Source organism: Oncorhynchus mykiss, chromosome 3 (genome assembly GCF_057628025.1).
Source record: "Oncorhynchus mykiss isolate SJ-2025 chromosome 3, ASM5762802v1, whole genome shotgun sequence".
In the NCBI taxonomy this organism is placed as follows: Eukaryota; Metazoa; Chordata; class Actinopteri; order Salmoniformes; family Salmonidae; genus Oncorhynchus; species Oncorhynchus mykiss.
Genome location: NC_143024.1, coordinates 13,857,367 through 13,884,519, shown reverse-complemented (window position 1 = coordinate 13,884,519; position 27,153 = coordinate 13,857,367). Strand labels below are relative to the sequence as shown.

Genomic DNA, 27,153 nt, shown 5'->3' with positions numbered 1-27,153 from the left:
TTTTTGTTGGCACCCTGCGGTCCCATAGGCCTTCTGCTGAACTGCCTTCAGCTTAAACTAAGGCTGGTGCAGCAGGAGATGGAGACCAATCGAGTGTGGAAACCAAACATGTAGAGCCAGCCTTTTTGTCAGTCTCCCTCTCTGCCCTTTTCCTCAGAGGAGCCAGCAGGGAGAGAGTTCCCTTCCCATCCTGTTGGTCAGAGCAGAGAGGAGTGGAATGGGTTCTAGAATGAAAACCAGGCTCTGTGGTGTTCCACAGCATCCTGTGGGTTCCGTGACGTATTATCTACAGAGCTTTTTTCAAACCCAGTGAAAAAGACAATTGATCTGACAGAATGAAGAAAGATCCCAAATGAACTTTGTATTAGGGACCTGCGTGACTTTTCAACTGGGGCTGAGATGAACGCTCAACATAAGAGTCAGCTCCTCTGTCTCCAAACCCAATGGGCCTCTCCTCCTCTTCACTCTGTTTAAATGTCATGGTTAGAGGAAGAGGCCCTCTGACAATGTGTTTAGATGCAGATAAATCCACCAGGACTGGGAAGTAGGTTTGTAGCTCAACTGGAAAGGGAGGGATCCTCTGAATGATCATCAGAGACAAAGAATAGCTAAGCATCTGGTTGACATCATTTGTCACTGTTAGGGATTTTCTAAAAGAACGCTGAACCACAAGGTACTGAGAAGGAGAGCCCATTTTCTTTCATCTGGTCGAAACTGGCAATAGAATGGTATGGGTTTAGGCCAACTATTGGCCGAAGCAGACATAACAGTGAATATCTAGGAACATATCACCTCCTGAAATATGTGTGGATAAAGGAAGACAGGCATGAGGCATGAGTGGCCAAACAACAATGGTAAATCCAGTGAAGATGAGAAATGACACTGAAATGGAAAAGTAGGTTAGCTTTGAGAGCTATGTTGAGAACGATAGGTCAAAATGTCTACTAATCAAAAGAGCCAGCCAATGATTCAGCATAGTTGACACGGAGATGATTAAACAAGGCAAGGATGCTATACCTATGATGTCAGAGTCACAAGAGAGAATGGGTACCGGAAAGCATTCTGAGTATAGACTTTCAAAGACTGGTTGATCAAAAGGACAAGCAGTGTCTGAATACCATTCTGTAAGAACAATAGATCCCTGGATGTGGCCTGAAAGGACCAAATAGAAGCACGGAATTCAGAGTTGGAAGTCAAAGTTGTGCAAAGAACCACACGATGACAAGATGTCATACATAGTTTAGCGTTTAACTGTTACATTTCTTTCTTGCTCTGTTTGTTTGTCTTTTCACTAAAACCGCACAATAATATTGTCTTTCTCAGCGACCCCGTTAGACACCAAAGGGCACATTAGCCATTGTGTGGTTGTTGCATCAGTCCTCTACGACAGTGGTTCCCAACCTTTTTTTGGTTACTGTACCACCAACTGAATTTAGCTCTGCCCGGAGTACCACTGCAGTACCCGCTCATGTGTATTTTACCAGTAGGCCTATGGTCCTTGTACCCCTGGTTGGGAATCACTGTTCTACGGTAATAGAGTCATTGTTAGGTTGCAAAGGGAGTGTATATTGCTGTAAATGTACTAGGTTTACCAGTAAACTACAAGAATTTTGCTATCGTTCAAAGATTTTATGTAATCTGTCACAAGACATCTAGTGGCCCTTTTGGGTACTTCAGGTTATCTCAGGTGTCTAATTATCTCTGGTCCTCTCTCCGGCCTTATTCACAAGTAAAATATATGAAATCATTTAATAAGATGATTTTAAAACAGAAAATACAATGACAAAGCTGTAAAACATTCTCCTAAAAATAAACCATCAACTTAGTGAATATCATTGGTGTTTAACATGAAATATCCTCTTTTGTTTTTACACACTTGTATTTATTTGACTATGGCGTCAACATGTATTAGTTGTGAATGTTTTGCCGTTAAACTGGTGGCAGGTGTGTGAGAAAAGTCAATGGTTGGAAGAGTTGCAGAGTTCATTGAAAATAATGCCATTCTTGATTAGATGCTTTTTAAAATTTAATTAGACCATTTTTATTTAAACCATATGGTCTATTTACTAGAAACTCATGGACAATATGGACACAGATATAAAAATGAATACTATATATATATATATATATATATATATATATATATATATATATATATATATATATTGTTAAGTTATTCAAGTATAAATGACAAAGGTTACAATAGATTGCCATAGATGTTCTGTTAATTACCACATTCACAGAAGGTTCCGATAACGTTGGTGAATTACTGGTAGCTTTGCAACCCTAGTTGTGGTGAAGAGATCAGGTCAGCTAAACAGAGGTTTACTGTTGTGGTCACCATTTAACTAGTCTCAGAAATGCCAGACCTAGGGCAGCAGGAACATGGTTAATGTGGGCTAGGCAAGGCAACCGATCTGCCTAGGGAGAATACCATTTAACTAGCCTCAGCTGCTTGTCCCCCTGACCAAGGCCATGGCATGGCAGTCTAGTTCACACCCGTCCAATCTATAGTCTGTGTCCCAAATGGAAGCCAATCCCCTAGGTATGTAGTACACTTCTTTTGACCTAGTTCCTCTGAGTTATGGAATGCTGAATACCCTATGGGCCGTTGTCAAAAGAAGTGCTCTATATAGGGAAAAGGATGCTCTTTGGGACAAGGCCTAGGTCTGTCCATACATTCCAGCATGGTCCTCATCAGCTGTCCATGCATGCAGCGTTCCACCAGACTCCAGTGAATACCACACGCACACCGCCCCTAAAACTAGTCCTCTGGCACAGTATTCATTGGTTGTTTACATTTTGGAAATGGTTTGAATTGACTGTCAAACCAATGATGTCTCATTCTCCCAGGCCGGTAGCATCAATCAAGAGGATGTTTACTTTACACCCATTAATGGTTTCTCCATACTGATTAGAGGAAAGTATTAATGCCACTGAGCTGTGGATTACATGCAGTCATTGCTATCGTGTGGAGTCATAGCCATGGATATCCTGTGTAGGCTGACCCAAATCACTGATGTACAGTACAGTACCCATCCTGAAACCTGTTAACAGTTGACTGGACTCTTGATTGGTTATGATTGGTTACATTTGGTCCTGAAAGAGATCAATATGTCCTCCATTTCAGAAAAAAATATTCTAGTCATTAACTTTTGTCATACTGACGACTCAGTGGTGCCAAAGCCTAAAACGTGAAAGTGAACACAGTAAAATAACTATGTTGACTAACAATTTTGAGTTAGGGATATGAGTTTGCAACAGTTACAATTGCATTATTATGTCATTACCATTGACATCACTGTGCTAGGACGTCAATATTGATATGACAATACAACCCAAATTGGCTACATTCTCCAATTTCTATGGATAGAACAATTGCAAAGCATACAACAGAATTCAGTTGCCAGAACTAATAAAGACATACAACACTTGACAACACTTGACATACCTTGTGTGGGGCTTTGAGAAGCCTGTGGACTCCAGCAATCTGATTGATAAGGGGGATATCTTCCCTGAAAGTGTACTGAGGCGGTCTGGTCGGCTCAGGAAAATTGGTGCTGTTGAATGGATCAGTATCATCTAAGAACTGTACCCTGCATACAAACGTAGCCATGATGTTGTATCCATGCAAGATGTTTTTTTAGAACTCAGGTTTCAAAAAGTAGAAGCGCTCCGTCTGGAGAAATCCTTTGATATGACGCGCAACCCCGCGCCGGACTGCTGGTCCCAACAACAAATCCAAATCCACCGAGCCGTCAGGTTTTCTGCAGCAGGCAGCAAGTCCTGCTCTGCTCTCTCAATTATCGATGCACCCTCCTCTCCATTCGCCCCATACAGGCTCACACAAATAAAGACACTGAACGCCGTCACACGGTAATATAAATCCAGTATCCTTCGCCCTGTCCTGAAGACTTTTCCAGCTATTATTCTCTCGTTCAGAATAATGTCAATTGTGTAGCGATGAGAGGGACGGCAGTATCCAAGGGCATTGCAGGCAGCCAGGCAGGCAAGGTGCTGAAGCAGACTGCGCTGAAGACGGTACTGCTAGACTTGGCGTCTGACGGTAACGTTAGAGGGATAGGGACTCCCTCCTCCAGCGCAAACTCGGCCAGTAGCAGCAGACAGCGCTGTCAGGGCGATGCAGAACGGGACCTTCACATTATATGCGTGTTGGTGACCTCCTGTGGCCGTGTGAAGAGAGGCTTGAAATACAATGCATTGTGGCCTGTAGCCTGTGGGGACAGTACAGTAGCTTACTGACCACAGATACTGAAACTTTGGAAGATTGTTGTTGTATGAATTGATTGGATAAAGGAAATGATAATATGTTACCTATAGCTATAATTATATTAATAACAATGATGATTTGTTCTGGTTTTGTGTTGCCATGTTCAAATCAAAATCAAATCAAATTATATTTGTCACATGCCCGAATACAACAGTTTGTATTCTGTTGTATTCTGTTTATAACAGTTTGTTGAATTAATTACAAATGATTCCACTAGGTGGTTATAACTTTGGTAAGTAGTCAGGTGAGTGAACAGTAGGAGCATTGGGCCAGTAACCGAAAGATCACTGGATCGAATCCACGAGCTGACAAGGTAAAATAAAAAAGTCCTTCTGCCCCTGAGCAAGGCAGTTAACCCACTGTTCCCTGGGTGCTGATGATGTGGATGTGGATTAATGCCCCTGAGCAAGGCAGTTAACCCACTGTTCCCTGGGTGTTGATGATGTGGATGTGGATTAATGCCCCTGAGCAAGGCAGTTAACCCACTGTTCCCTGGGTGTTGATGATGTGGATGTGGATTAATGCCCCTGAGCAAGGCAGTTAACCCACTGTTCCCTGGGTGTTGATGATGTGGATGTGGATTAATGCCCCTGAGCAAGGCAGTTAACCCACTGTTCCCTGGGTGTTGATGATGTGGATGTGGATTAATGCCCCTGAGCAAGGCAGTTAACCCACTGTTCCCTGGGTGCTGATGATGTGGATGTGGATTAATGCCCCTGAGCAAGGCAGTTAACCCACTGTTCCCTGGGTGCTGATGATGTGGATGTGGATTAATGCCCCTGAGCAAGGCAGTTAACCCACTGTTCCCTGGGTGCTGATGATGTGGATGTGGATTAATGCCCCTGAGCAAGGCAGTTAACCCACTGTTCCCTGGGTGCTGATGATGTGGATGTGGATTAATGCCCCTGAGCAAGGCAGTTAACCCACTGTTCCCTGGGTGCTGATGATGTGGATGTGGATTAATGCCCCTGAGCAATGGAGTTAACCCACTGTTCCCTGGGTGCTGATGATGTGGATGTGGATTAAGGCAGCCACCCACACCTCTCTGATTCAGAAGGGGTTGGGTTAAATGCAAAAGACACATTTCAGTTGAATGCATTCAGTTGTACAACTGACTAGGTATCCCCCTTCCCTTTCTCATTCTGCTGAGCAATCAAAATACTGACTTTCTATAGATGAGAGACGGAAGGAACATGATTAAGGCCAGAGTTTTATCCTGACCATCAGACATGATCAAAGAAACACTCTGGGCCTAAACACGATTACTGATCTATAATCATAAACCATTTACCTGGCCATGCGTTTTACTGAGCTTGTTTTTTACACCTGAAGTTGATAACCTCTCTGACATTGCATGTTGAACCATATAGCCTAGAGGTTAAACATCACTATTTGACCCTCGGGTGCCATACACATCATTATCAGAAAGAGTGGATATACAGTAGGATATGAGATACAGGATGACTCTGTGCATCCCTGACACCTCCCTCTCAGATAATATATCAATTATTGTTGAACGTGTTGTTTTGGTTGAGTCACACTTGACAAGATAACTTCTCGTGTCACTCTTCAGCTTGGTAAAGCAATCATCTACTAAACAAGGCTGTTTTGCAAAGTTGGCAACCAGTTTTTCCACACCTCAGCTAGTGTTCCAGCTACCGGTTACCTAGAGACCAGCCACACCACCTGTCACACTGCTGAACCTGGCCATCTACACCCGAGGAACCATGAGACTACAGCTGCCCAACCCAGGCCTGGAAGACAGGATCCTGTCCCATGAGGAGCTGGACAAGCTGGAGACGGAAGAGGCTGGGAGGGGAGACAGGCCCAAATGGGACAACAAGACTCAATACATGCTCACCTGCGTGGGGTTCTGTGTGGGGCTGGGGAACGTATGGAGATTCCCTTACTTGTGCCAGAGTCATGGGGGAGGTAGGTGTTGTTGTGCTGTGGTGGGGTTGAACGGGCTGTGGTGTGGTTGAATGAGGTTTGCTGGGGTGTGCTGTGGTGTGGTGTGGTTGGATGGTTTGTGGTGTGGTTGGATGGGCTGTGATGGGGTTGGATGGTTTGTGGTGTGATTGGATGGTTTGTGGTGTGGTTGAATGGGGTTAGATGTGGTGTAGTGTAGTGTGGTTAGTTGGGGTGTGGTCTGGTGTGGTTGGATGGGGTTGAATGGGGTTTGGTGTGGTGTGGTTGGATGGGGTGTAGTGTGGTTGGATGGGGTAGGATGGGGTGTGAAAACATGTTTTTAGAAATGTTTGCAAATGTGTTGAAATATACAATTTATGTAAGTATTCACACCCCTGAGTCAATACATGTTAGAATCACCTTTGGCTGCAATTACAGCTGTGAGTCTTTCTGGGTAAGTGTTTTAAAGCTTTGGTTGGGCTGTGGTGTGGTGTGGTTGGATGGGGTTGGATTGGATGGGGTGTGGTGTGGTTTGGCTTGGTTTGGTTGGATGGTGTTGGAAGGGGTGGATGGGTTGTGCTGTGGTGTGGTTGGATGGGATCACTTGTATAGGGAAAGCTCATGTTCTTCTCTGATTTGCTTGATGTACAATCTGTATTTGGTGTCCGTGGGAAAATACTGATTTTGCTTTACTTTACAGTGTTCTTATTATTGTAGGTGCAGTTTAACACATATTCTAATTATCACATTGCACACATTGTTCCACTGTTATCAGGTACATAAAGTGTACTTACAATACAATAAAAACACAGAACTAATGAGAACAGTGAAAAACATGTCTGCTGTTTATGTCACTAGTTTATGTGTAGTCTAACCATGGTGTTCTGTCTCTATGGAGTCTCCATGGTGATCTCAAATTTCAATCAAATTTATTTTATATAGCCCTTCGTACATCAGCTGATATCTCAAAGTGCTGTACAGAAACCCAGCCTAAAACCCCAAACAGCAAGCAATGCAGGTGAAGAAGCACGGTGGCTAGGAAAAACTCCCTAGAAAGGCCAAAACCTAGGAAGAAACCTAGAGAGGAACCAGGCTATGTGGGGTGGCCAGTCCTCTTCTGGCTGTGCCGGGTGGAGATTATAACAAAACATGGTCAAGATGTTCAAATGTTCATAAATGACCAGCATGGTCGAATAATAATAAGGCAGAATAGTTGAAACTGGAGCTGCAGCACAGTCAGGTGGACTGGGGACAGCAAGGAGTCATCATGTCAGGTATTCCTGGGGCATGGTCCTAGGGCTCAGGTCCTCCGAGAGAGAGAAAGAAAGAGAGAATTAGAGAGAGCATATGTGGGATGGCCAGTCCTCTTCTGGCTGTGCCGGGTGGAGATTATAACAGAACATGGCCAAGATGTTCAAATGTTCATAAATGATCAGCATGGTCGAATAATAATAAGGCAGAACAGTTGAAACTGGAGCAGCAGCACAGCCAGGTGGACTGGGGACAGCAAGGAGTCATCATGTCAGGTAGTCCTGGGGCATGGTCCTAGGGCTCAGGTCCTCCGAGAGAGAGAAAGAGAGAAGGAGAGAATTAGAGAACGCACACTTAGATTCACACAGGACACCGAATAGGACAGGAGAAGTACTCCAGATATAACAAACTGACCCTAGCCCCCCGACACATAAACTACTGCAGCATAAATACTGGAGGCTGAGACAGGAGGGGTCAGGAGACACTGTGGCCCACTCCGAGGACACCCCCGGACAGGGCCAAACAGGAAGGATATAACCCCACCCACTTTGCCAAAGCACAGCCCCCACACCACTAGAGGGATATCTTCAACCACCAACTTACCATCCTGAGACAAGGCTGAGTATAGCCCACAAAGACCTCCGCCACGGCACAACTTAAGGGGGGGGGGGGGGGGGGGCGCCAACCCAGACAGGATGACCACATCAGTGACTCAACCCACTCAGGTGACGCACCTCCTCCAGGGACGGCATGAGAGAGCCCCAGTAAAGCCAGTGACTCAGCCCCTGTAATAGGGTTAGAGGCAGAGAATCCCAGTGGAAAGAGGGGAACCGGCCAGGCAGAGACAGCAAGGGTGGTTCGTTGCTCCAGAGCCTTTCCGTTCACCCTCCCACTCCTGGGCCAGACTACACTCAATCATATGACCCACTGAAGAGATGAGTCTTCAGTAGAGACTTAAAGGTTGAGACCGAGTTTGCGTCTCTGACATGGGTAGGCAGACCGTTCCATAAAAATGGAGCTCTATAGGAGAAAGCCCTGCCTCCAGCTGTTTGCTTAAAAATTCTAGGGACAATTAGGAGGCCTGCGTCTTGTGACCGTAGCGTACGTGTAGGTATGTACGGCAGGACCAAATCAGAGAGATAGATAGGAGCAAGCCCATGTAATGCTTTGTAGGTTAGCAGTAAAACCTTGAAATCAGCCCTTGCTTTGACAGGAAGCCAGTGTAGAGAGGCTAGCACTGGAGTAATATGATCAAATTTTTTGGTTCTAGTCAGGATTCTAGCAGCCGTATTTAGCACTAACTGAAGTTTATTTAGTGCTTTATCCGGGTAGCCGGAAAGTAGAGCATTGCAGTAGTCTAACCTGGAAGTGACAAAAGCATGGATTAATTTTTCTGCATCATTTTTGGACAGAAAGTTCCTGATTTTTGCAATGTTACGTAGATGGAAAAAAGCTGTCCTTGAAATGGTCTTGATATGTTCTTCAAAAGAGAGATCAGGGTCCAGAGTAACGCCGAGGTCCTTCACAGTTTTATTTGAGACGACTGTACAACCATTAAGATTAATTGTCAGATTCAACAGAAGATCTCTTTGTTTCTTGGGACCTAGAACAAGCATCTCTGTTTTGTCCGAGTTTAAAAGTAGAAAGTTTGCAGCCATCCACTTCCTTATGTCTGAAACACATTCTTCTAGCAAGGGCAATTTTGGGGCTTCACCATGTTTAATTGAAATGTACAGCTGTGTGTCATCTGCATAGCAGTGAAAGTTAACATTATGTTTTCGAATAACATCCCCAAGAGGTAAAATATATAGTGAAAACAATAGTGGTCCTAAAACGGAACCTTGAGGAACACCGAAATTTACAGTTGATTTGTCAGAGGACAGACCATTCACAGAGACAAACTGATATCTTTCCGACAGATAAGATCTAAACCAGGCCAGAACTTGTCCGTGTAGACCAATTTGGGTTTCCAATCTCTCCAAAAGAATGTGGTGATCGATGGTATCAAAAGCAGCACTAAGGTCTAGGAGCACGAGGACAGATGCAGAGCCTCGGTCCGATGCCATTAAAATGTCATTTACCACCTTCACAAGTGCCGTCTCAGTGCTATGATGGGGTCTAAAACCAGACTGAAGCATTTCGTATACATTGTTTGTCTTCAGGAAGGCAGTGAGTTGTTGCGCAACAGCCTTTTCTAAAATTTTTGAGAGGAATGGAAGATTCGATATAGGCCGATAGTTTTTTATATTTTCTGGGTCAAGGTTTGGCTTTTTCAAGAGAGGCTTTATTACTGCCACTTTTAGTGAGTTTGGTACACATCCGGTGGATAGAGAGCCGTTTATTATGTTCAACATAGTAGGGCCAAGCACAGGAAGCAGCTCTTTCAGTAGTTTAGTTGGAATAGGGTCCAGTATGCAGCTTGAAGGTTTAGAGGCCATGATTATTTTCATCATTGTGTCAAGAGATATAGTACTAAAACACTTGAGTGTCTCTCTTGATCCTAGGTCCTGGCAGAGTTGTGCAGACTCAGGACAACTGAGCTTTGAAGGAATACGCAGATTTATCTGCTCTGTCTCTGTGGAGGCTCCATGGTGATCTGTCTCTATGGAGTCTTCATGGTGATCTGTCTCTATGGAGGCTCCGTGGTGATCTGTCTCTATGGAAGCTTTATGGTGATCTGTCTCTATGGAGGCTCCATGGTGATCTGTCTCTATGGAGGCTCCATGGTGATCTGTCTCTACGGAGGCTTCGTGGTGATCTGTCTCTATGGAGTCTCCATGGTGATCTGTCTCTATGGAGGCTCCGTGGTGATCTGTCTCTATGGAGGCTCCATGGTGATCTGTCTCTTTGGAAGCTTCATGGTGATCTGTCTCTATGGAGGCTCCATGGTGATCTGTCTCTATGGAGGCTCAGTGGTGATCTGTCTCTATGGAGGCTCCATGGTGATCTGTCTCTATGGAGGCTCCATGGTGATCTGTCTCTATGGAGGCTCCGTGGTGATCTGTCTCTATGGAAGCTTCATGGTGATCTGTCTCTATGGAGGCTCCATGGTGATCTGTCTCTATGGAGGCTCCATGGTGATCTGTCTCTATGGAGGCTCCGTGGTGATCTGTCTCTATGGAGGCTCCATGGTGATTTGTCTCTATGGAGGCTCCATGGTGATCTGTCTCTATGGAGGCTCCGTGGTGATCTGTCTCTATGGAAGCTTCATGGTGATCTGTCTCTATGGAGGCTCCATGGTGATCTGTCTCTATGGAGGCTCCATGGTGATCTGTCTCTATGGAGGCTCCATGGTGATCTGTCTCTATGGAGGCTCCATGGTGATCTGTCTCTATGGAGGCTCAGTGGTGATCTGTCTCTATGGAGGCTCCATGGCGATCTGTCTCTATGGAGGCCCCATGGTGATCTGTCTCTATGGAGGCTCCATGGTGATCTGTCTCTATGGAGGCTCCATGGTGATCTGTCTCCATGGAGGCTCCATGGTGATCTATCTCTATGGAGGCTCCATGGTGATCTGTCTCTATGGAAGCTTCATGGTGATCTGTCTCTATGGAGGCTCCATGGTGATCTGTCTCTATGTAGGCTCCGTGGTGATCTGTCTCTATGGAGGCTCCGTGGTGATCTGTCTCTATGGAAGCTTCATGGTGATCTGTCTCTATGGAGGCTCCGTGGTGATCGGTCTCTATGGAGGCTCCATGGTGATCTGTCTCTATGGAGGCTCCGTGGTGATCTGTCTCTATGGAGGCTCCATGGTGATCTGTCTCTATGGAGGCTCCATGGTGATCTGTCTCTATGGAGGCTCCATGGTGATCTGTCTCCATGGAGGCTCCATGGTGATCTGTCTCTATGGAGGCTCCATGGTGATCTGTCTCTATGGAGGCTCCAGCACCACAAACACTGCATTGTATTAGCTGATGTAGTAATCTATTACTACTACTTATGCTGACAGGCCTTGTATAGGTGTTAAAGCTTGATTTACATCACACCTCTAGTCATAATGACTTGTCAATGACTGATGGAGAGGACATGCCTGGAGTCGATAGATAGATCCCAGGAAAAATATCTAACTGATTGTCAGTTAGTATAACAGACTTATTGCACTTTGCCCATGTCGCCAAACACATGATGCTACAGTGCCTTCAGAAAGTTTTCATACCCCTTGACTTATTCCACATTTTGTTGTGTTACAGCCTGAATTCAACTTTTTTTTTGAATTCACTATTCACAATCTACACACAATACCCCATAATGACAAAGTGAAAAAACGTTTTTAGAAATGTTTGCAAATGTGTTGAAATATACAATTTACATAAGTATTCACACCCCTGAGTCAATACATGTTAGAATCACCTTTGGCAGCAATTACAGCTGTGAGTCTTTCTGGGTAAGTCTTTTAAAGCTTTGCACACCTGGATTGTACAATATTAAAGTAAAATCTGTAACTAGCCCACTCAGGAACATTGAATGTCGTCTTGGTAAGCAACTCCAGTGTATATTTGGCCTTGTGTTGAAGGTTATTGTCCTGCTGAAAGGTGAACGTCTCCCAGTGTCTGTTGGAAAGCAAACTGAACCAGGTTTTCCTCCAGGATTTTGCCTGTGCTTAGTTCTTTTAGGTTTCGTTTTATCCTATAAATCTCCCCAGTCGATGACAAGCATACCCATACCATGATGCAGCCACCACCATGCTTGAAAAAAATGAAGAGTGGTGTTCAGGGATATTGGATTTTCCCCAAACATAACACTTTGTATTCAGGACATAAAGTTAATCCACATTTTTGCATTATTACTTTAGTGCTTTATTTCATACAGGATGCATGTTTTGGAATATTTTTGTTCTATACAATATTTTAGTTATTTTCACTATGTAAATTAGTTTATCATTGTGTAATGACTACAATGTTGTTGATCCATCCTCAATGTTCTCCCATCACAGCCATTAAACTCTGTAACTGTTTTAATGACCCTCCTGTTGAGTTCGTTTCATGTTAATTAATTCTGTGTTCCCTGTCCAAAATGACCACCCCATTATAGATGATTATAAATCCATAATAATACATATATTATCACCTAATGTTGTGTTAGATCTTTTTATAAACTTAAGTTCTTGTGAACATTACAAGTTTTGAACTTCTATTTGCTTTTTGTGGTCTGTTGGCCTCATTGCCCTGGGCACATACAACTAGTTTTTGGGTAGAATAAGCATAATGTATGGATTATTTTGACTATAACAAATACTCAGATAAAACATATTGTGCTATTTATCACAGACTACTTTGTGTCAAAGTGTAACAAGGACTCTCCTCCTCACCAGTGTCATGATCAAAGATATGATCAAGAGCCTCACATACAGTATATCGTTTGGTCATTGTGCTGCCACAGAATGAAATGTGAGCAAGGCCTCAAAAAAGCTTTATATACCAGAGCTGTGAGAAAAGTTATATATATTATTAAAACAATGTTGTAATTGTTTGTGAGAATGCCAACAGGTGTGGTTCCCGTGGGGGAAAGATTCTATTGGGGAAAGGTTCCTGTGGGGGTTGCCATGGAAGCCAAGAAGGGGAGTGAGGTGTGTGTGTGTGTGTGTGCTCACATGCATGTGGGGGTCTGGGAGAGGAAGTATGATGAATGGGCATGTGCCTGAACCTAATTTTTTTATACACTAATTGTAGTCTCACCCATTCATGTCTAATGACCGGGAATATTTGACTGGGAACACCACAGGTGTACAAAAGTTCAATAAAACACCTCAAATGTTATGAAAATCATCAAAATGTATTTTTTGTGATCAGATGCCCTGTGTGAACAAAGTCATGGAACCTCATGACAATCAGATTAAATGAACTACATTTTCAGAGAGAAACCTTGTAACTCTGTCAAATTCGGCCAGAACACAGCAGGAGGGTTAAAGTCCATTGCCCTCATGGTAAAATCCCTGAGCGGTTTCCTTCCTCTCCGGCAACTGAGTTAGGGAGGACACCTACATCTTTGTAGTGACTGGGTGTACTGATACACCATCCAAAGTGTAATTAATAACTTCACCATGCTCAAAGGGATATTCAATGTCTGCTTTTTTTTGTATCTTTCTACCAATAGTTGCCCTTCTTTGCAAGATATTGTAAAAAGTCGCTGGTCTATGTAGTTGAATCTGTTTTTGAAATTCACTGCTCGACTGAGGAACCTTACATATGTGTGGGGTACAGAGATGAGGTAGTCATTAAAAAAATCATGTTAAACACTATTATTGTAGAGTCCATACAACTTATTGTGACTTGTTAAGCACATTTTTACTGCTGAACTTATTTAGGCTTGCCATAACAAAGGGCTTGAATTCATTTGTAAGAATTTCACAAAATATAATTCCACTTTGACATTATGAGGTATTGTGTGTAGGCCAGGGACACAACATCTCAATTGAATCCCTCTAAAATTCAGGCTGTAACACAACAAAATTTGGAGAAAGTCAAGGGGTGTGAATACTTTCTGAAGACACTGTATATCCATCTACTGTATTGTTGGCAAACACAGAGAAGACTATTTATAATGGTTATACACTAATGAGGGATGTAACTACAACATGGGCTCTCCTGTGCCGACCCAGGGTAGATCGGGTGCTTTAGCCCAGTAAAATCCACCCAGTGTGATAATTGTAATGAAACACCCCCGCTCTTATCTTATCTAAATACAGAGAGAGAGCCTAAATGGACTTACGGTAACATCCCATCACGTTCCATGGAAAACGTTTGACTACAAGCGAATGACAGATAAGGACTGTTAAGGCAGATAAAGACTGTTATCTACTGAAGATTGCTGATGGACAGGAAAGTGTTTGTTGTGAACTGAGGGATAATCACCTGCACATTGAACCACCAACACCATCACTATCCTGTGCCACAGTAAATCCTTTACTTCAGCCATTCCTGCCTGCAACAGGTGCATTGACTTGTCTCCGTAAAAGGACATCATGTGTTATGTGATTCACAAGTGGTTTTATTGTTTCTCTCTATCTGTTTCTCTCCATCCTTTTTTTGCCAGTATGTTTAGATAGACAGGTATGTGTATCGATGAGCCCTGTGTTTTTATCCAAACCCAAGTACAGGTGTTTCATATTTACATTTGAACCTTTATTTAACTAGGCAAGTCAGTTAAGAACAAATTCTTAGCCTATCGGGGAACAGTGGGTCAACTGCCTTGTTCAGGGGCAGAACGACAGATTCTTACCTTATTAGCTTGGGGATTCGATCCAGCAACCTTTCGGTTAATGGCCCAACTCTCGAACCACTAGGCTACCTGCCACCCCTATATATGATACAGAAGACTTGTAATATACACTCCATTACATCTGCAGGTGTCTGTATGTCATGAGATGTCAGTAAGAGTCATGGATATTTACCAATGATTTAAGAGCTTTGATTGTGGCCTCTTTGTTCTCAGGTGCATTCATGATTCCTTTCCTGATCCTACTGGTTCTAGAAGGTGTTCCCCTGCTCCATCTGGAGTTTGCTATTGGTCAACGTCTAAGGAAAGGCAGTTTAGGCGTGTGGTCAACAATTCATCCTTACTTAGCTGGAGTTGGTAAGCAACACTTTCCCTATCTCTGGTCCAGGGCAAATACATAAGGTGCAGTTTGCTGCATGTAAGCAGCAGGTAAACGCCCCGGGACCAGAGCTACACGTGATGCTTCAATAAACCTTGAGTCATCATGGACTCACTGCTCTGTGTTCTTACCAGGCATAGCGTCCATGTTTGTTTCTTTGATGATCAGCCTGTACTACAACACCATCATGGCCTGGGTGATGTGGTACTTATTTAACTCCTTCCAAGAGACGCTGCCTTGGAGCCAATGTCCACCCAATTACAATCTAACAGGTAAGAGTTCAGTACAGACACCGTCTCCATGCAAGATTGGTAAAAATGAGATATCAAATTAAATCAAATCTTATTATTCACATGTTCTGAATAGAACAGGTGTAGACCTTACAATGAAAGGCTTACTTACGTACTATGACTGAACATGGCCTGCATCCTAAATGCCACCCTATTCCCTATAATGCAATACTTTTGCCCGGGTCAAAAGTATTGCACTATGTTTGAATCATCAAGTCATGTATGTCTAATTATAATAATGTATTATTCGTAAATTCTTTACCTAAATGTCTCAGGCCTGGTGTCAGAGTGTGAGCAGAGCTCTCCAGTGGACTACTTCTGGTACAGAGAGACGCTGAACACCACCCCGGACATTGGTGCGAACGGGGGTCTGCAGTGGTGGATGGTGCTGTGTCTGGTCAGTGCCTGGGCCGTGCTCTATATCTGCATCATCCGAGGCATCGAGACCACTGGGAAGGTAGAGCAGCTCAATCTATCTGAGATGACGTTCACATTTATATCCAATTATGACCAATAACAATGGATGAACATTGGAAAATGGACAAATAAAATAGCATAAAGGTAGTTTTATGTTATCATGTCTCAGTGAACGCGAATACAAATGAAGGTGTAGTGAAATCCCTGTCTCCCCTCTCCTCATAGGCTGTGTATGTCACCTCAACGCTGCCCTACGTAGTGTTGAGCATTTTCCTGATCAGAGGTCTGACTTTGAAAGGCTCTTTGAGTGGAGTTGTGTTTCTCTTCACCCCGGACGTAAGTCAAGTGTTGTGGTCCAAATGGCAACCTATTCCCTATATAGTGTACTACTTTTGACTACAGCCATATGGGCCCTGTTTAAAAGCAGTGCACTTTACAGGGAATAGGATGCCATTTGGGACACTGTTACACTAAACAAAAAACCTCACGCTAAAAGATATGTAAACCCATCCCTGAACTGACATCAGATAAATAGGTCATATATAAATCAGGTAAATCTGATTCATGGGACAAAACGTTGTGTTGTTGTCCCAGTTGACAGAGCTGACCAACCCAACTACCTGGCTGGATGCAGGTGCCCAGGTGTTCTATTCCTTCTCCATAGCATTTGGTGGACTCATCTCTTTTTCGAGCTACAACTCTGTGCAGTAAGTCACAATCAACCATCTAAACTACTATTGTTTAATCAATGTATTATATATTTTAGGGAAAAAAGTGGTTTACTATGTTGTATTGGGACACTTTTGAATTGTGTTATAAAGCCCGACAACTGTGCCAAAATAGAGCGTTATGGTGTCCATATTAGGACATGCTCAGTCTCAGCAACTGGGTCTCGATCCCGCCCTGTGCAACTGGGTTCTGGACTTTCTGACGGGACGCCCCCAGGTGGTGAGGGTAGGAAACAACATCTCCATCCCGCTGATCCTCAACACAGGCCCCACAAGGGTGCGTTCTCAGCCCTCTCATGTACTCCCTGTTCACCCACGACTGCGTGGCCATGCACGCCTCCAACTCAATCATCAAGTTTGCAGAAGACACTACAGTGGTAGGCTTGATTACCAACAATGACGAGACGACCTACAGGGAGGAGGTGAGGGCCCTCGGAGTGTGGTGTCAGGAAAATAACCTCACACTCAAAGTCAACAAAACAAAGGAGATGATCGTCGACTTCAGGAAACAGCAGAGGGAGCACCCCCTATCCACATCGACGGGACAGTAGTGGAGAAGGTGGAAAGTTTTAAGTTCCTCGGCGTACACATCACGGACAAACTGAAATGGTCCACCCACACAGACAGCGTTTCTTCAGGAGGCTGAAGAAATTTGGCTTGTCATCGAAAACACTCACAAACTTTTACAGATGCACAATCGAGAGCATCGGGTCGGACTGTATCACCGCCTGGTACGGCAACCGCTCCGCCCACAACCGTAAGGCTCTCCAGAGGGTAGTGAGGTCTGCACAACACATCACCGGGGGCATACCTGCCCTCCAGGACACCTACACCACCCGATGTCACAGGAAGGCCATAAAGATCATCAAGGACAACAACCACCCGAGCCACTGCCCGTTCACCCCGCTATTATCCAGAAGGCGAGGTCAGTCCAGGTGCATCAAAGCTGGGACCGAGAGACTGAAAAACAGCTTCTATCTCAAGGCCATCAGACTGTTAAACAGTCATCACTAACATTGAGTGGCTGCTGCCAACATGCTGACTCAAATCTCTAGCCACTTTAATAATGGAAAATTGATGTAATAAATGTATCACTAGCCACTTTAAACAATGCCACTTTATATAATGTTTACATACCCTGCATTACTCATCTGATATGCACACCAATATCTCTACCTGTACATGACCATCTGATCATTTATCACTCCAGTGTTAATCTGCAAAATTGTAATTATTCGCCTACCTCCTCATGCCTTTTGCACACAATGTATATAGACTCTCCTTTTTTTCTACTGTGTTATTGACTTGTTAATTGTTTACTCCATGTGTAACTCTGTGTTGTCTATTCACACTGCTATGCTTTATCTTGGCCAGGTCGCAGTTGCAAATGAGAACTTGTTCTCAACTAGCCTACCTGGTTAAATAAAGGTGAAATAAAAAAAAATTAATAATAATATGTACATACTGTACTCTATAGCGTCTACTGCATCTTGCCAATGCCGCACAGCCATCGCTCATCCATATATTTATATGTACTGTCGTGTCTTTGCTATGCCGGATGAAGTGATATGACATGCTATTTTATAAAATAATTTCTCTTTAACTAATATTACCTGATTAAACTAATCGTGTAAATGTAATTAACTAGAAAGTCGGGGCACCACGAAATAATGTTAAGAGAGCTGTTATCTTCTGAATAAACTCTTAAAGACCTGGTCATCTTTTACCTCAATAGCAGTCCATCATTAATCGTCACCTTATTCAGTCTCATCTGAACATCGTAAATTCTTCACGAACCCTGGCTAACAAGTTGAATCAGCAATACAACATTTGGTTTAATTATTTCTTTACTAAATACCTAAATAATCACACAGAATTACATATACACAGGATGGATCATACATTGATTACTAATTATGTCATGCAAGAAAATGTCCCTGGTGGACGGAACCGGTATGACGGCTGGTTACACAAAGAAAGGGGGTTGGGTTTGAATGAAAGCAGGGGAAGACTGAGGAACAAAATGTTTGGGTCACTATCGGACCTCGTGAAGCTATGCTATCGTAAATACAGAATCTTATGCATTCTAAATAACCACTCATTTGGAGAAGGAAAATGCAAGAAATATTTACTCTGAGCTGCGCTTCGATAGATTGGTCGTAGATGGAAGGCTGGGTTGCCCAGCAGGGATCTCTTGTCCTCTCAAGAATGTCTGGTGGTAAAGTGGATACGTTGTAGGACCGTCGTTGTGTGGTAGAACAAATACTTTGTCCGTCCTTTCCTAGCCCACGTTTACAACTGCTGCTGCTAACTCAACGGCTAGGAGGTAACACTAATAAATAAGAGTTCAAAGTTCATACCAGGTTGCCATACTATACGCTCATGCTATATTCTGGCTGGTATAGTCGAAATTCATCCTTCCGGCGTGTCGATCGTCACCTCCACGTTGAAATCCACCCTTTTTAAGGTATGAACAGCAGTCCTCGCGTCACTGGGAACACGATGCTAATTTCGTTAGTTTATTGTCGTTCAACCGTTTGCAACCAGAGCTCACACTGAGGTTGGCTTAGTTCTGTAGTTGATATTAGCCCTTTTAACGTATGGACAGCAGTCCTCACATCCTTGGGAACAACAAAATTACATTTTCGTGAAGGGCCTTATGTAGTGGTGGGAGAGAAGGTTGTAGGTTCATAGTTTGAAGGTTCATAGTTTACAACCAACGTCTGTTCACTTGGGCACTGAGTGAGCAGAATTGTTACTTCATAACAACCATTCTCTCATTTTCTCATGATAATTAGGATGTGTAGACTTTCCAAGATACAGTTTATGTCATCCTGTCATCAGTAACAATGTCTCAGATGACAACTGATCTGACATCATATTCTTTAAGTACCAACGCATATTTTCAGCTGGTTGGATTACCGAAATATGATTCTGTTCCCCACCCTTTTGATGTTACCAGACTCTCTCTATGTTAACAAAGGGCTTTCCAACAGTCACATCTGTAGAGTAGAGAGAGGAAAGGGGGGAAGGTATTTATGAGGGTCATAAACCTCACCAACAGGGCAACGTCATGACAGTACACATTCTTATTCATTCCTTTACACTTGTGTACAGTATATAAGGTAGTTGTTGTGAAATTGTTAGATTACTTGTTAGCTGTTACTGCACGGTCGGAACTAGAAGCACAAGCATTTCGCTACACTCGCATTAACATCTGCTAACCATGTGTATGTGACCAATAAATTTGATTTGATTTGAGCAGGACGTTGTTGTTTTTGATCCCCAGTAACAACTGTGAACAGGATGCAGTGATCATCTCTGCCGTCAATGGCTTCACCTCCGTCTACGCTGCAACCGTCATCTACACCATCATTGGCTTCAGAGCCACAGAGAGATTTGACAACTGTCTTGGCGGGTAGGAATCTACCCGTCTCTGTAGATGACATGTTCCTACTACAGTACTCACTGCATCCGATATGATATGAGTACAGTTGCCAAAATTCGTCACCTTTCCCAAAATTCCCAGGTTTTTCAGAAATCCCAGTTGGAAGAGTTGTAGAATCAGGATGGGATAAGCAGGACATCTGGGAACCACGATTTCTGTCAAATCTGGGAATTTTGCAACCCTACATGTACCTAACAGTGCCCCCTACCTCCGATATGACAGTATGATAGCCAATGTGACATAGTTAGATGTAATGTTACCACGAAAGAGGCCATGACGTCAACTCATTTTCCACAATGATTCTGTAGAAATATCCTGGCGCTGCTGAATACATTTGATCTCCCCGAGGGAAACGTCACTGAGAGCAACTATGATCAGGTTCTCCAGAGTCTCAATGGAACATATCCAGAGGTCATTCAGGGACTCAACTTGAAGACCTGTGACTTGAACACTTTCCTCAGCGAGGTATGACTTTTAGGGCTGGTTTCCCAGACACAGATTAACCGTAGTCCCGGACTAAAAAGCATGCTCAATGAGATTCTCCATTGAAAGTGATTTTTAGTCCAGCAGTAGGCCTAATCTGTGAATGGGAAACCAGAGTTTTAAAGCTAAGCTAAGGTCTCTTACATACATGCTCCACAAGCTTTTCATTTCATCGTATAAATACTGACAATATAAGAATATTATTTTAGCTTGACTATATGGCAATGGCAATCCCAAAGGGAACTATACACTGAATATCCTAGTCCTATACAGTGTAGTAACACTCCTTCTCTATGTGTCCTGATGCAGGGGGTTGAAGGAACTGGTCTGGCCTTTATCGTGTTCACAGAGGCCATCACTAAGATGCCTGCATCTCCTGTTTGGTCAGTCTTGTTCTTCATCATGCTCTTCTGTCTCGGCCTGTCCTCCATGTTTGGCAATATCGAAGGAGTTCTGGTACCACTTCAGGACCTGGGGGTTTTCCCCAAGAGTTGGCCCAAGGAGTCCACCACAGGTGAGACAAGAGCTGGGAAAGACTGGGACCGTACATCAGCTCAGACAACACACCAGCCCATTAATTTCCTTCGGACCAAAATCCCACATTGGTCTAAAGATGGACCAGCCTATCTTTCATTTGCTCGAACTGCCCCATGGCCAGTCTGTTTCTGGACAAGAGCAATCCAGACCTATTTTCTCCAATGTTGAGAGATTGAAACCTCTTTATTAAATATCTTTAACTCATGTTCTTTATTCTGTTACAGGGATAACATGTGTCCTCTGCTGCATTGTTGGACTGATATTTGTCCAAGGCTCAGGGAACTACTGGCTGTCACTCTTTGACAGCTTTGCTGGTTCCATTCCTCTGCTGATCATTGCATTCTGTGAGATGGTCGGGGTTGTGTACCTCTATGGTATTGATAGGTGAGTAATAAATTAATTCTGTGAGATGGGCGGGGTTGTGTACCTCTATGGTATTGATAGGTGAGTAATAAATTCATTCTGTGAGATGGGCGGGGTTGTGTACCTCTATGGTATTGATAGGTGAGTAATAAATTAATTCTGTGAGATGGGCGGGGTTGTGTACCTCTATGGTATTGATATGTGAGTAATAAATTAATTCTGTGAGATGGGCGGGGTTGTGTACCTCTTTGGTATTGATAGGTGAGTAATAAATTCAAATGAATACAGCTTCAGGAATGTTTTTCCAACAGTCTTGAAAGAGTTCCCACATATGCTGAACACTTGTTGGCTGCTTTTCCTTCACTCTGCGGTCCAACTCATCCCAAACCATCTCAAGTGTGTTGAAGTCAGGGGACTGTGCCTTTTAGAAAAACATTCCTCATGAAGCTGGTTGAGAGAATTACAAAAGTGTGCAAAGCTGTCATCAAGGCAAAGGGTGGCTACTTTGAAGAATGTAAAATATATAACATATTTAGATTTCTTTAACACTTTTTTGGTTACTACATGATTCCATATGTATTATTTCATGGTTTTGATGTCTTCACTATTATTCTACAGTGTAGAAAGTAGTAAAAATAAAGAAAACCCTTGAATGAGTATGTGTGTCCAGACTTTTGACTGCTACTGTATAATAACAATCGTTTTGTGTCTCTCTCTCTCTGTACCAGGTTCAACGATGATATTGAGTTCATGATCGGCCACAAGCCCAACTTCTTTTGGCAGATCACATGGAGATTTCTCAGCCCCGCCATCATGCTTGTCATCTTTGTGTTCTACTTTATCACTAAAGTCACCGAAACGCTCCTATATAAAACCTGGAATCCTGTATCGGTACGGTTTTTGCTCTGTCAATTCTATAAATCTGTTGAAATCAAAACATCCAAATTGCAACACATACATGTATCTGTCATTTGTTTTTAGGCCTCTTAACATACTACTCACAAACAAAGATTTCCCACATGCCTATGTTTACATGTATAGCTCCACTATTCACATAATCTCCATCTGGTACAGTACTGTACATTACAGTGACAACACGGACATACTAAAAGCCTTATACCATTCATCTTCCGTTACAGGAAAACTTCCCTACATTGGAGGAGAAGCCCTATCCAGCCTGGATCTATGTAATAATCTTTATCCTGGCAGGGATACCCAGTCTAGCTGTGCCTGGCACTGCTCTCTTCAGATGTTTACGGAGGAAGAGAAATAGAAAGTCTGAACAGCAAGAGCTCAAAACAGTCTGTAACCAAATGGACGTGAACGACAAGGCTCAGGATGGAGAATCCTGTACCTGATTACCCGTATTAACTCACCACCAATAAAAACTAAAGAAAAACAAAGCCTTTAATGTATATTAATTTTCATAAACGTATGAACTGTTATAATTTATTAATCACTGTTTCTTTCATTTCTTTCATTCTGTAAAGTGAGTTGTGATTTGATTTGAATCTGACCGAGATATTTTTAGCATAGTATTGCTGTAGAACTTGTACACTGATTTGTCTATGAATGAAAACTGTCGTATCTGAGGATGCTTCTTAGATCGAGGACTCCGGACACCCAAGTACATGTTAGTATTTCATTGTAACTTAGAATAACATTACAGGAATGTAGCTGGCACAAGCTACCTGAGGCCTCTTGAGGTTAAAGCAGACATTAAAGGGCTACAGATAGTGGGAAGCAAACTACATATTGAGTCAATACTGCCATCTATTGGTAAACATAATACTTAACATACACTGAGTGTACAAAACATTAAGAACACCTGCTCTTTACATGACACAGACTGACCAAGTGAAAGATATGATCTCTTTTTCATGTCACTTGTTAAATCCACTCCAACTCAGTGTAGATGAAGGCGAGTTGACAGGTTAAAGAAGGATTTTTCAGCCTTGAGATGTGGATTGTGTGTGAGCCATTCAGAGGGTGAATGGACAAGACAAAATATTTAAGTGCCTTTGAACAGGTTATGGTAGTTGGTGTCAGGCACACCGGTTTGTATCAAGAACTGCAACGCTGCTGGGTTTTTCACACTCAACAGTTTTCCCTGTGTATCAAGAATAGTTCACCACCCAAAGGACTTCCAGCCAACTTGACACAACTGTGGGAAGCATTTAAGTTAACATGGGCCATCATCCCTGTGGAATGCTTTCAACACCTTGTAGGATTCCATGCCCCAGTTGAGGCTGTTCTGAGGGCATACTTTCATTTCGCAGTACTAGAGGGCAGAGTTAGCTATTCAACTGAAGTCATAAATTAGTCCTCTTAAAATGTAGTTCTCATTATTTCTTGCTGTAGTTTTTTATGAATGTCCACTGTTTCTGCTACTCTGTATTAGCTTGCTCTTACGAGGATTTAGGTTCAGTTGTTACGAGGGTTTAGATTCAGGTTGTTACGAGGGTTTAGGTTCAGGTTGTTACGAGGGTTTAGATTCAGGTTGTTATGAGGGTTTAGGTTCAGGTTGTTACGAGGGTTTAGATTCAGGTTGTTACGAGGGTTTAGGTTCAGGTTGTTATGAGGGTTTAGATTCAGGTTGTTACGAGGGTTTAGGTTCAGGTTGTTACGAGGGTTTAGATTCAGGTTGTTACGAAGGTTTAGGTTCAGGTTGTTACGAGGGTTTAGGTTCAGGTTGTTACGAGGGTTTAGGTTCAGGTTGTTACGAGGGTTTAGGTTCAGGTTGTTACGAGGGTTTAGATTCAGGTTGTTACGAGGGTTTAGGTTCAGGTTGTTACGAGGGTTTAGGTTCAGGTTGTTACGAGGGTTTAGGTTCAGGTTGTTACGAGGGTTTAGGTTCAGGTTGTTACGAGGGTTTAGGTTCAGGTTGTTACGAGGGTTTAGGTTCAGGTTGTTACGAGGGTTTAGATTCAGGTTGTTACGAGGGTTTAGATTCAGGTTGTTACGAGGGTTTAGGTTCAGGTTGTTATGAGGGTTTAGATTCAGTTTGTTACGAGGGTTTAGGTTCAGGTTGTTACGAGGGTTTGGGTTCAGGTTGTTACGAGGGTTTAGATTCAGGTTGTTACGAGGGTTTAGGTTCAGGTTGTTTCTAAAAGGGTAGCATGCCCATCCTCCAACTAAATATTTCCTAATACATTTCAACTTATTTGATGGAGTTGATTGCATGATTGATTCTAATATGATGCCATTTCAATATGAATGGATATTGCTGTCAGGCCTGAGAGTCAATAGATGGAGGTGACTGGTCTGACTGTCATGTTGTCTTGTCTCTGTCCTTTCCCTTCACCCTGTCTCCCTCTGCTGGTCGTTGTTATGTTACCTTTTCTCCCCCTCTTTTCCCCAGCTGTGCCTTGTCTCCTCCTAATTACCCATTCACCCCGTTCCCCACCTGTTCCCTTTTTCCCTCTGATTAGGTCCCTATATCTCTCTCTGTTTCTGCTCCTGTCCTTGTCGGATTCTTGTTTGTTTGTTTGTGTGTCTCATGCCTGAACCAGACTATCATCGTGTGTGCTGCAACCTTGTCCTGTCCTGTCGGAATCTACCTGTCCATCTGAGCCCACGTATGTTCGTCATTAAAGTACTCTGTTTGTTAATTCGCTTTTGGGTCCTCATTCACGCACCATAACAGAAGAATCCGACCAAGAATGGACCCAGCGACTTCGGATCCTCTCCACTCAGCCGTCGAGATCCAGGGAGCGATGCTAGGCAGACACGAGCAGGAATTGTCTGCTGCTCGACATGCCGTTGAGACCCTGGCCACCCAAGTCTCCAACCTCACAGAACAGGTTCACCATCTCCGCCTCGATCCACCGGCCACTTCCAGGGCTTTCGAATCTCCGGAGCCCAGAATCAATAACCCGCCGTGTTACTCTGGGGAGCCCACTGAATGCCGCTCGTTCCTCACCCAGTGTGATATTGTGTTTTCTCTCCAGCCCAACACTTACGCCAGGAGCACTGCTCGTGTCGCCTACGTCATATCTCTCCTTACTGGACGGGCTCGTGAGTGGGGCACGGCAATCTGGGAGGCAAGGGCTGAGTGTACTAACCAGTATCAGGACTTTAAGGAGGAGATGATACGGGTTTTTGATCGATCTGTTTTTGGGGAGGAGGCTTCCAGGGCCCTGTCTTCCCTATGTCAAGGCAATCGATCCATAACAGACTACTCTATTGAGTTTCGCACTCTTGCTGCCTCCAGTGGCTGGAACGAGCCGGCTTTGCTCGCTCGTCTTCTGGAGGGTCTCCGCGCAGAGGTAAAGGATGAGATTCTCTCCCGGGAGGTTCCTTCCAGCGTGGATTCCTTGATTGAACTCGCTATTCGCATTGAGCGACGGGTTGATCTTCGTCACCGAGCTCGTGGAAAGGAGCTCGCGTTCTCCGTTGCCCCCCTCTCCGCATCACTACCATCTTCCTCTGCCGGCTCGGGAGCTGAGCCTATGCAGCTGGGAGGTATCCGCATCTCGACTAAGGAGAGGGAACGGAGAATCACCAACCGCCTCTGTCTCTATTGCGGTTCTGCTGGTCATTTTGTCACTTCATGTCCAGTAAAAGCCAGAGCTCATCAGTAAGCGGAGGGCTACTGGTGAGCGCTACTACTCCTGTCTCTCCTTCAAGATCCTGCACTACCTTGTCGGTCCATCTACGCTGGACCGGTTCGTCAGCTTCCTGCAGTGCCTTAATAGACTCTGGGGCGGAGGGCTGTTTTATGGACGAGACCTGGGCTCGGGAACATGACATTCCTCTCAGACAGTTAAGGGAGTCCACGGCCTTGTTCGCCCTGGATGGTAGTCCTCTCCCCAGGATTCAGCGTGAGACGCTACCTTTAACCCTCACTGTTTCTGGTAATCATAGCGAAACCATTTCTTTTTTGATTTTTCGTTCACCTTTTACACCTGTTGTTTTGGGCCATCCCTGGCTAGTTTGTCATAATCCTTCCATTAATTGGTCTAGTAATTCTATCCTCTCCTGGAACGTCTCTTGTCATGTGAAATGTTTAATGTCTGCTATCCCTCCTGTTTCCTCTGTCTCTTCTTCACAGGAGGAGCCTGGTGATTTGACAGGGGTGCCGGAGGAATATCACGATCTGCGCACGGTGTTCAGTCGGTCCAGGGCCACCTCTCTTCCTCCACACCGGTCGTATGATTGTAGTATTGATCTCCTTCCGGGAACCACTCCCCCCCGGGGTAGACTATACTCTCTGTCGGCTCCCGAACGTAAGGCTCTCGAGGATTATTTGTCTGTAGCTCTTGACGCCGGTACCATAGTCCCCTCCTCCTCTCCCGCCGGAGCGGGGTTTTTTTTTGTCAAGAAGAAAGACGGCGTTTAACACTCCGTTAGGGCACTTTGAATACCGGGTTCTTCCTTTCGGCCTCGCTAACGCTCCAGCTGTCTTTCAGGCATTAGTCAATGATGTCCTGAGAGACATGCTGAACATCTTTGTTTTCGTTTACCTTGACGATATCCTGATTTTTTCACCGTCACTCCAGATTCATCTTCAGCACGTTCGACGTGTCCTCCAGCGCCTTTTAGAGAATTGTCTTTTTGTGAAGGCTGAGAAGTGCACTTTTCATGCCTCCTCCGTCACATTTCTCGGTTCTGTTATTTCCGCTGAAGGCATTAAGATGGATCCCGCTAAGGTCCAAGCTGTCATTGATTGGCCCGCTCCTAAGTCACGCGTCGAGCTGCAGCGCTTTCTCGGCTTCGCGAACTTCTATCGTCGTTTCATCCGTAATTTCGGTCAGGTGGCAGCTCCTCTCACAGCCCTTACTTCTGTCAAGACGTGCTTTAAGTGGTCCGTTTCCGCCCAGGGAGCTTTTGATCTCCTCAAG

General features: G+C 43.9%; 2 protein-coding genes across 7 annotated transcripts in view; one reads left to right on the top strand and one right to left on the bottom strand.

The window, feature by feature from the left end:
- The window catches only part of fhod3b (formin homology 2 domain containing 3b), a 230,504-nt gene extending 226,371 nt beyond the window's left edge, over window positions 1-4,133 (bottom strand). For all 5 annotated transcript variants that reach the window (XM_090221319.1, XM_090221324.1, XM_090221328.1 and 2 more), the window contains exon 1: window positions 3,452-4,133. In XM_090221319.1, the coding sequence (XP_090077445.1) occupies window positions 3,452-3,616 (165 nt within the window). In that variant the 5' untranslated portion in view covers window positions 3,617-4,133. The remainder of the gene's footprint in view (window positions 1-3,451) is intronic.
- A 1,719-nt stretch (window positions 4,134-5,852) lies between these two features.
- LOC110520772 (sodium-dependent neutral amino acid transporter B(0)AT1) lies at window positions 5,853-22,766 on the top strand. 2 transcript variants are annotated; one of them, XM_090221315.1, is made up of 12 exons: window positions 5,853-6,223; window positions 14,882-15,022; window positions 15,179-15,316; window positions 15,610-15,791; window positions 15,977-16,087; window positions 16,346-16,458; window positions 19,769-19,897; window positions 20,236-20,392; window positions 20,720-20,924; window positions 21,172-21,331; window positions 22,039-22,201; window positions 22,450-22,766. In XM_090221315.1, the coding sequence occupies exons 1-12, from the start codon at window positions 6,019-6,021 to the stop codon at window positions 22,666-22,668; spliced, it is 1,923 nt and encodes a 640-aa protein (XP_090077441.1). In that variant the 5' UTR covers window positions 5,853-6,018; the 3' UTR covers window positions 22,669-22,766. The 2 variants fall into 2 exon arrangements, with proteins under 2 accessions (XP_090077441.1, XP_090077444.1); XM_090221318.1 differs by lacking the exons at window positions 22,039-22,201; window positions 22,450-22,766 and having other exon boundaries at window positions 5,898-6,223; window positions 21,172-21,335.
- The last annotated feature ends 4,387 nt before the right edge of the window (window positions 22,767-27,153 follow it).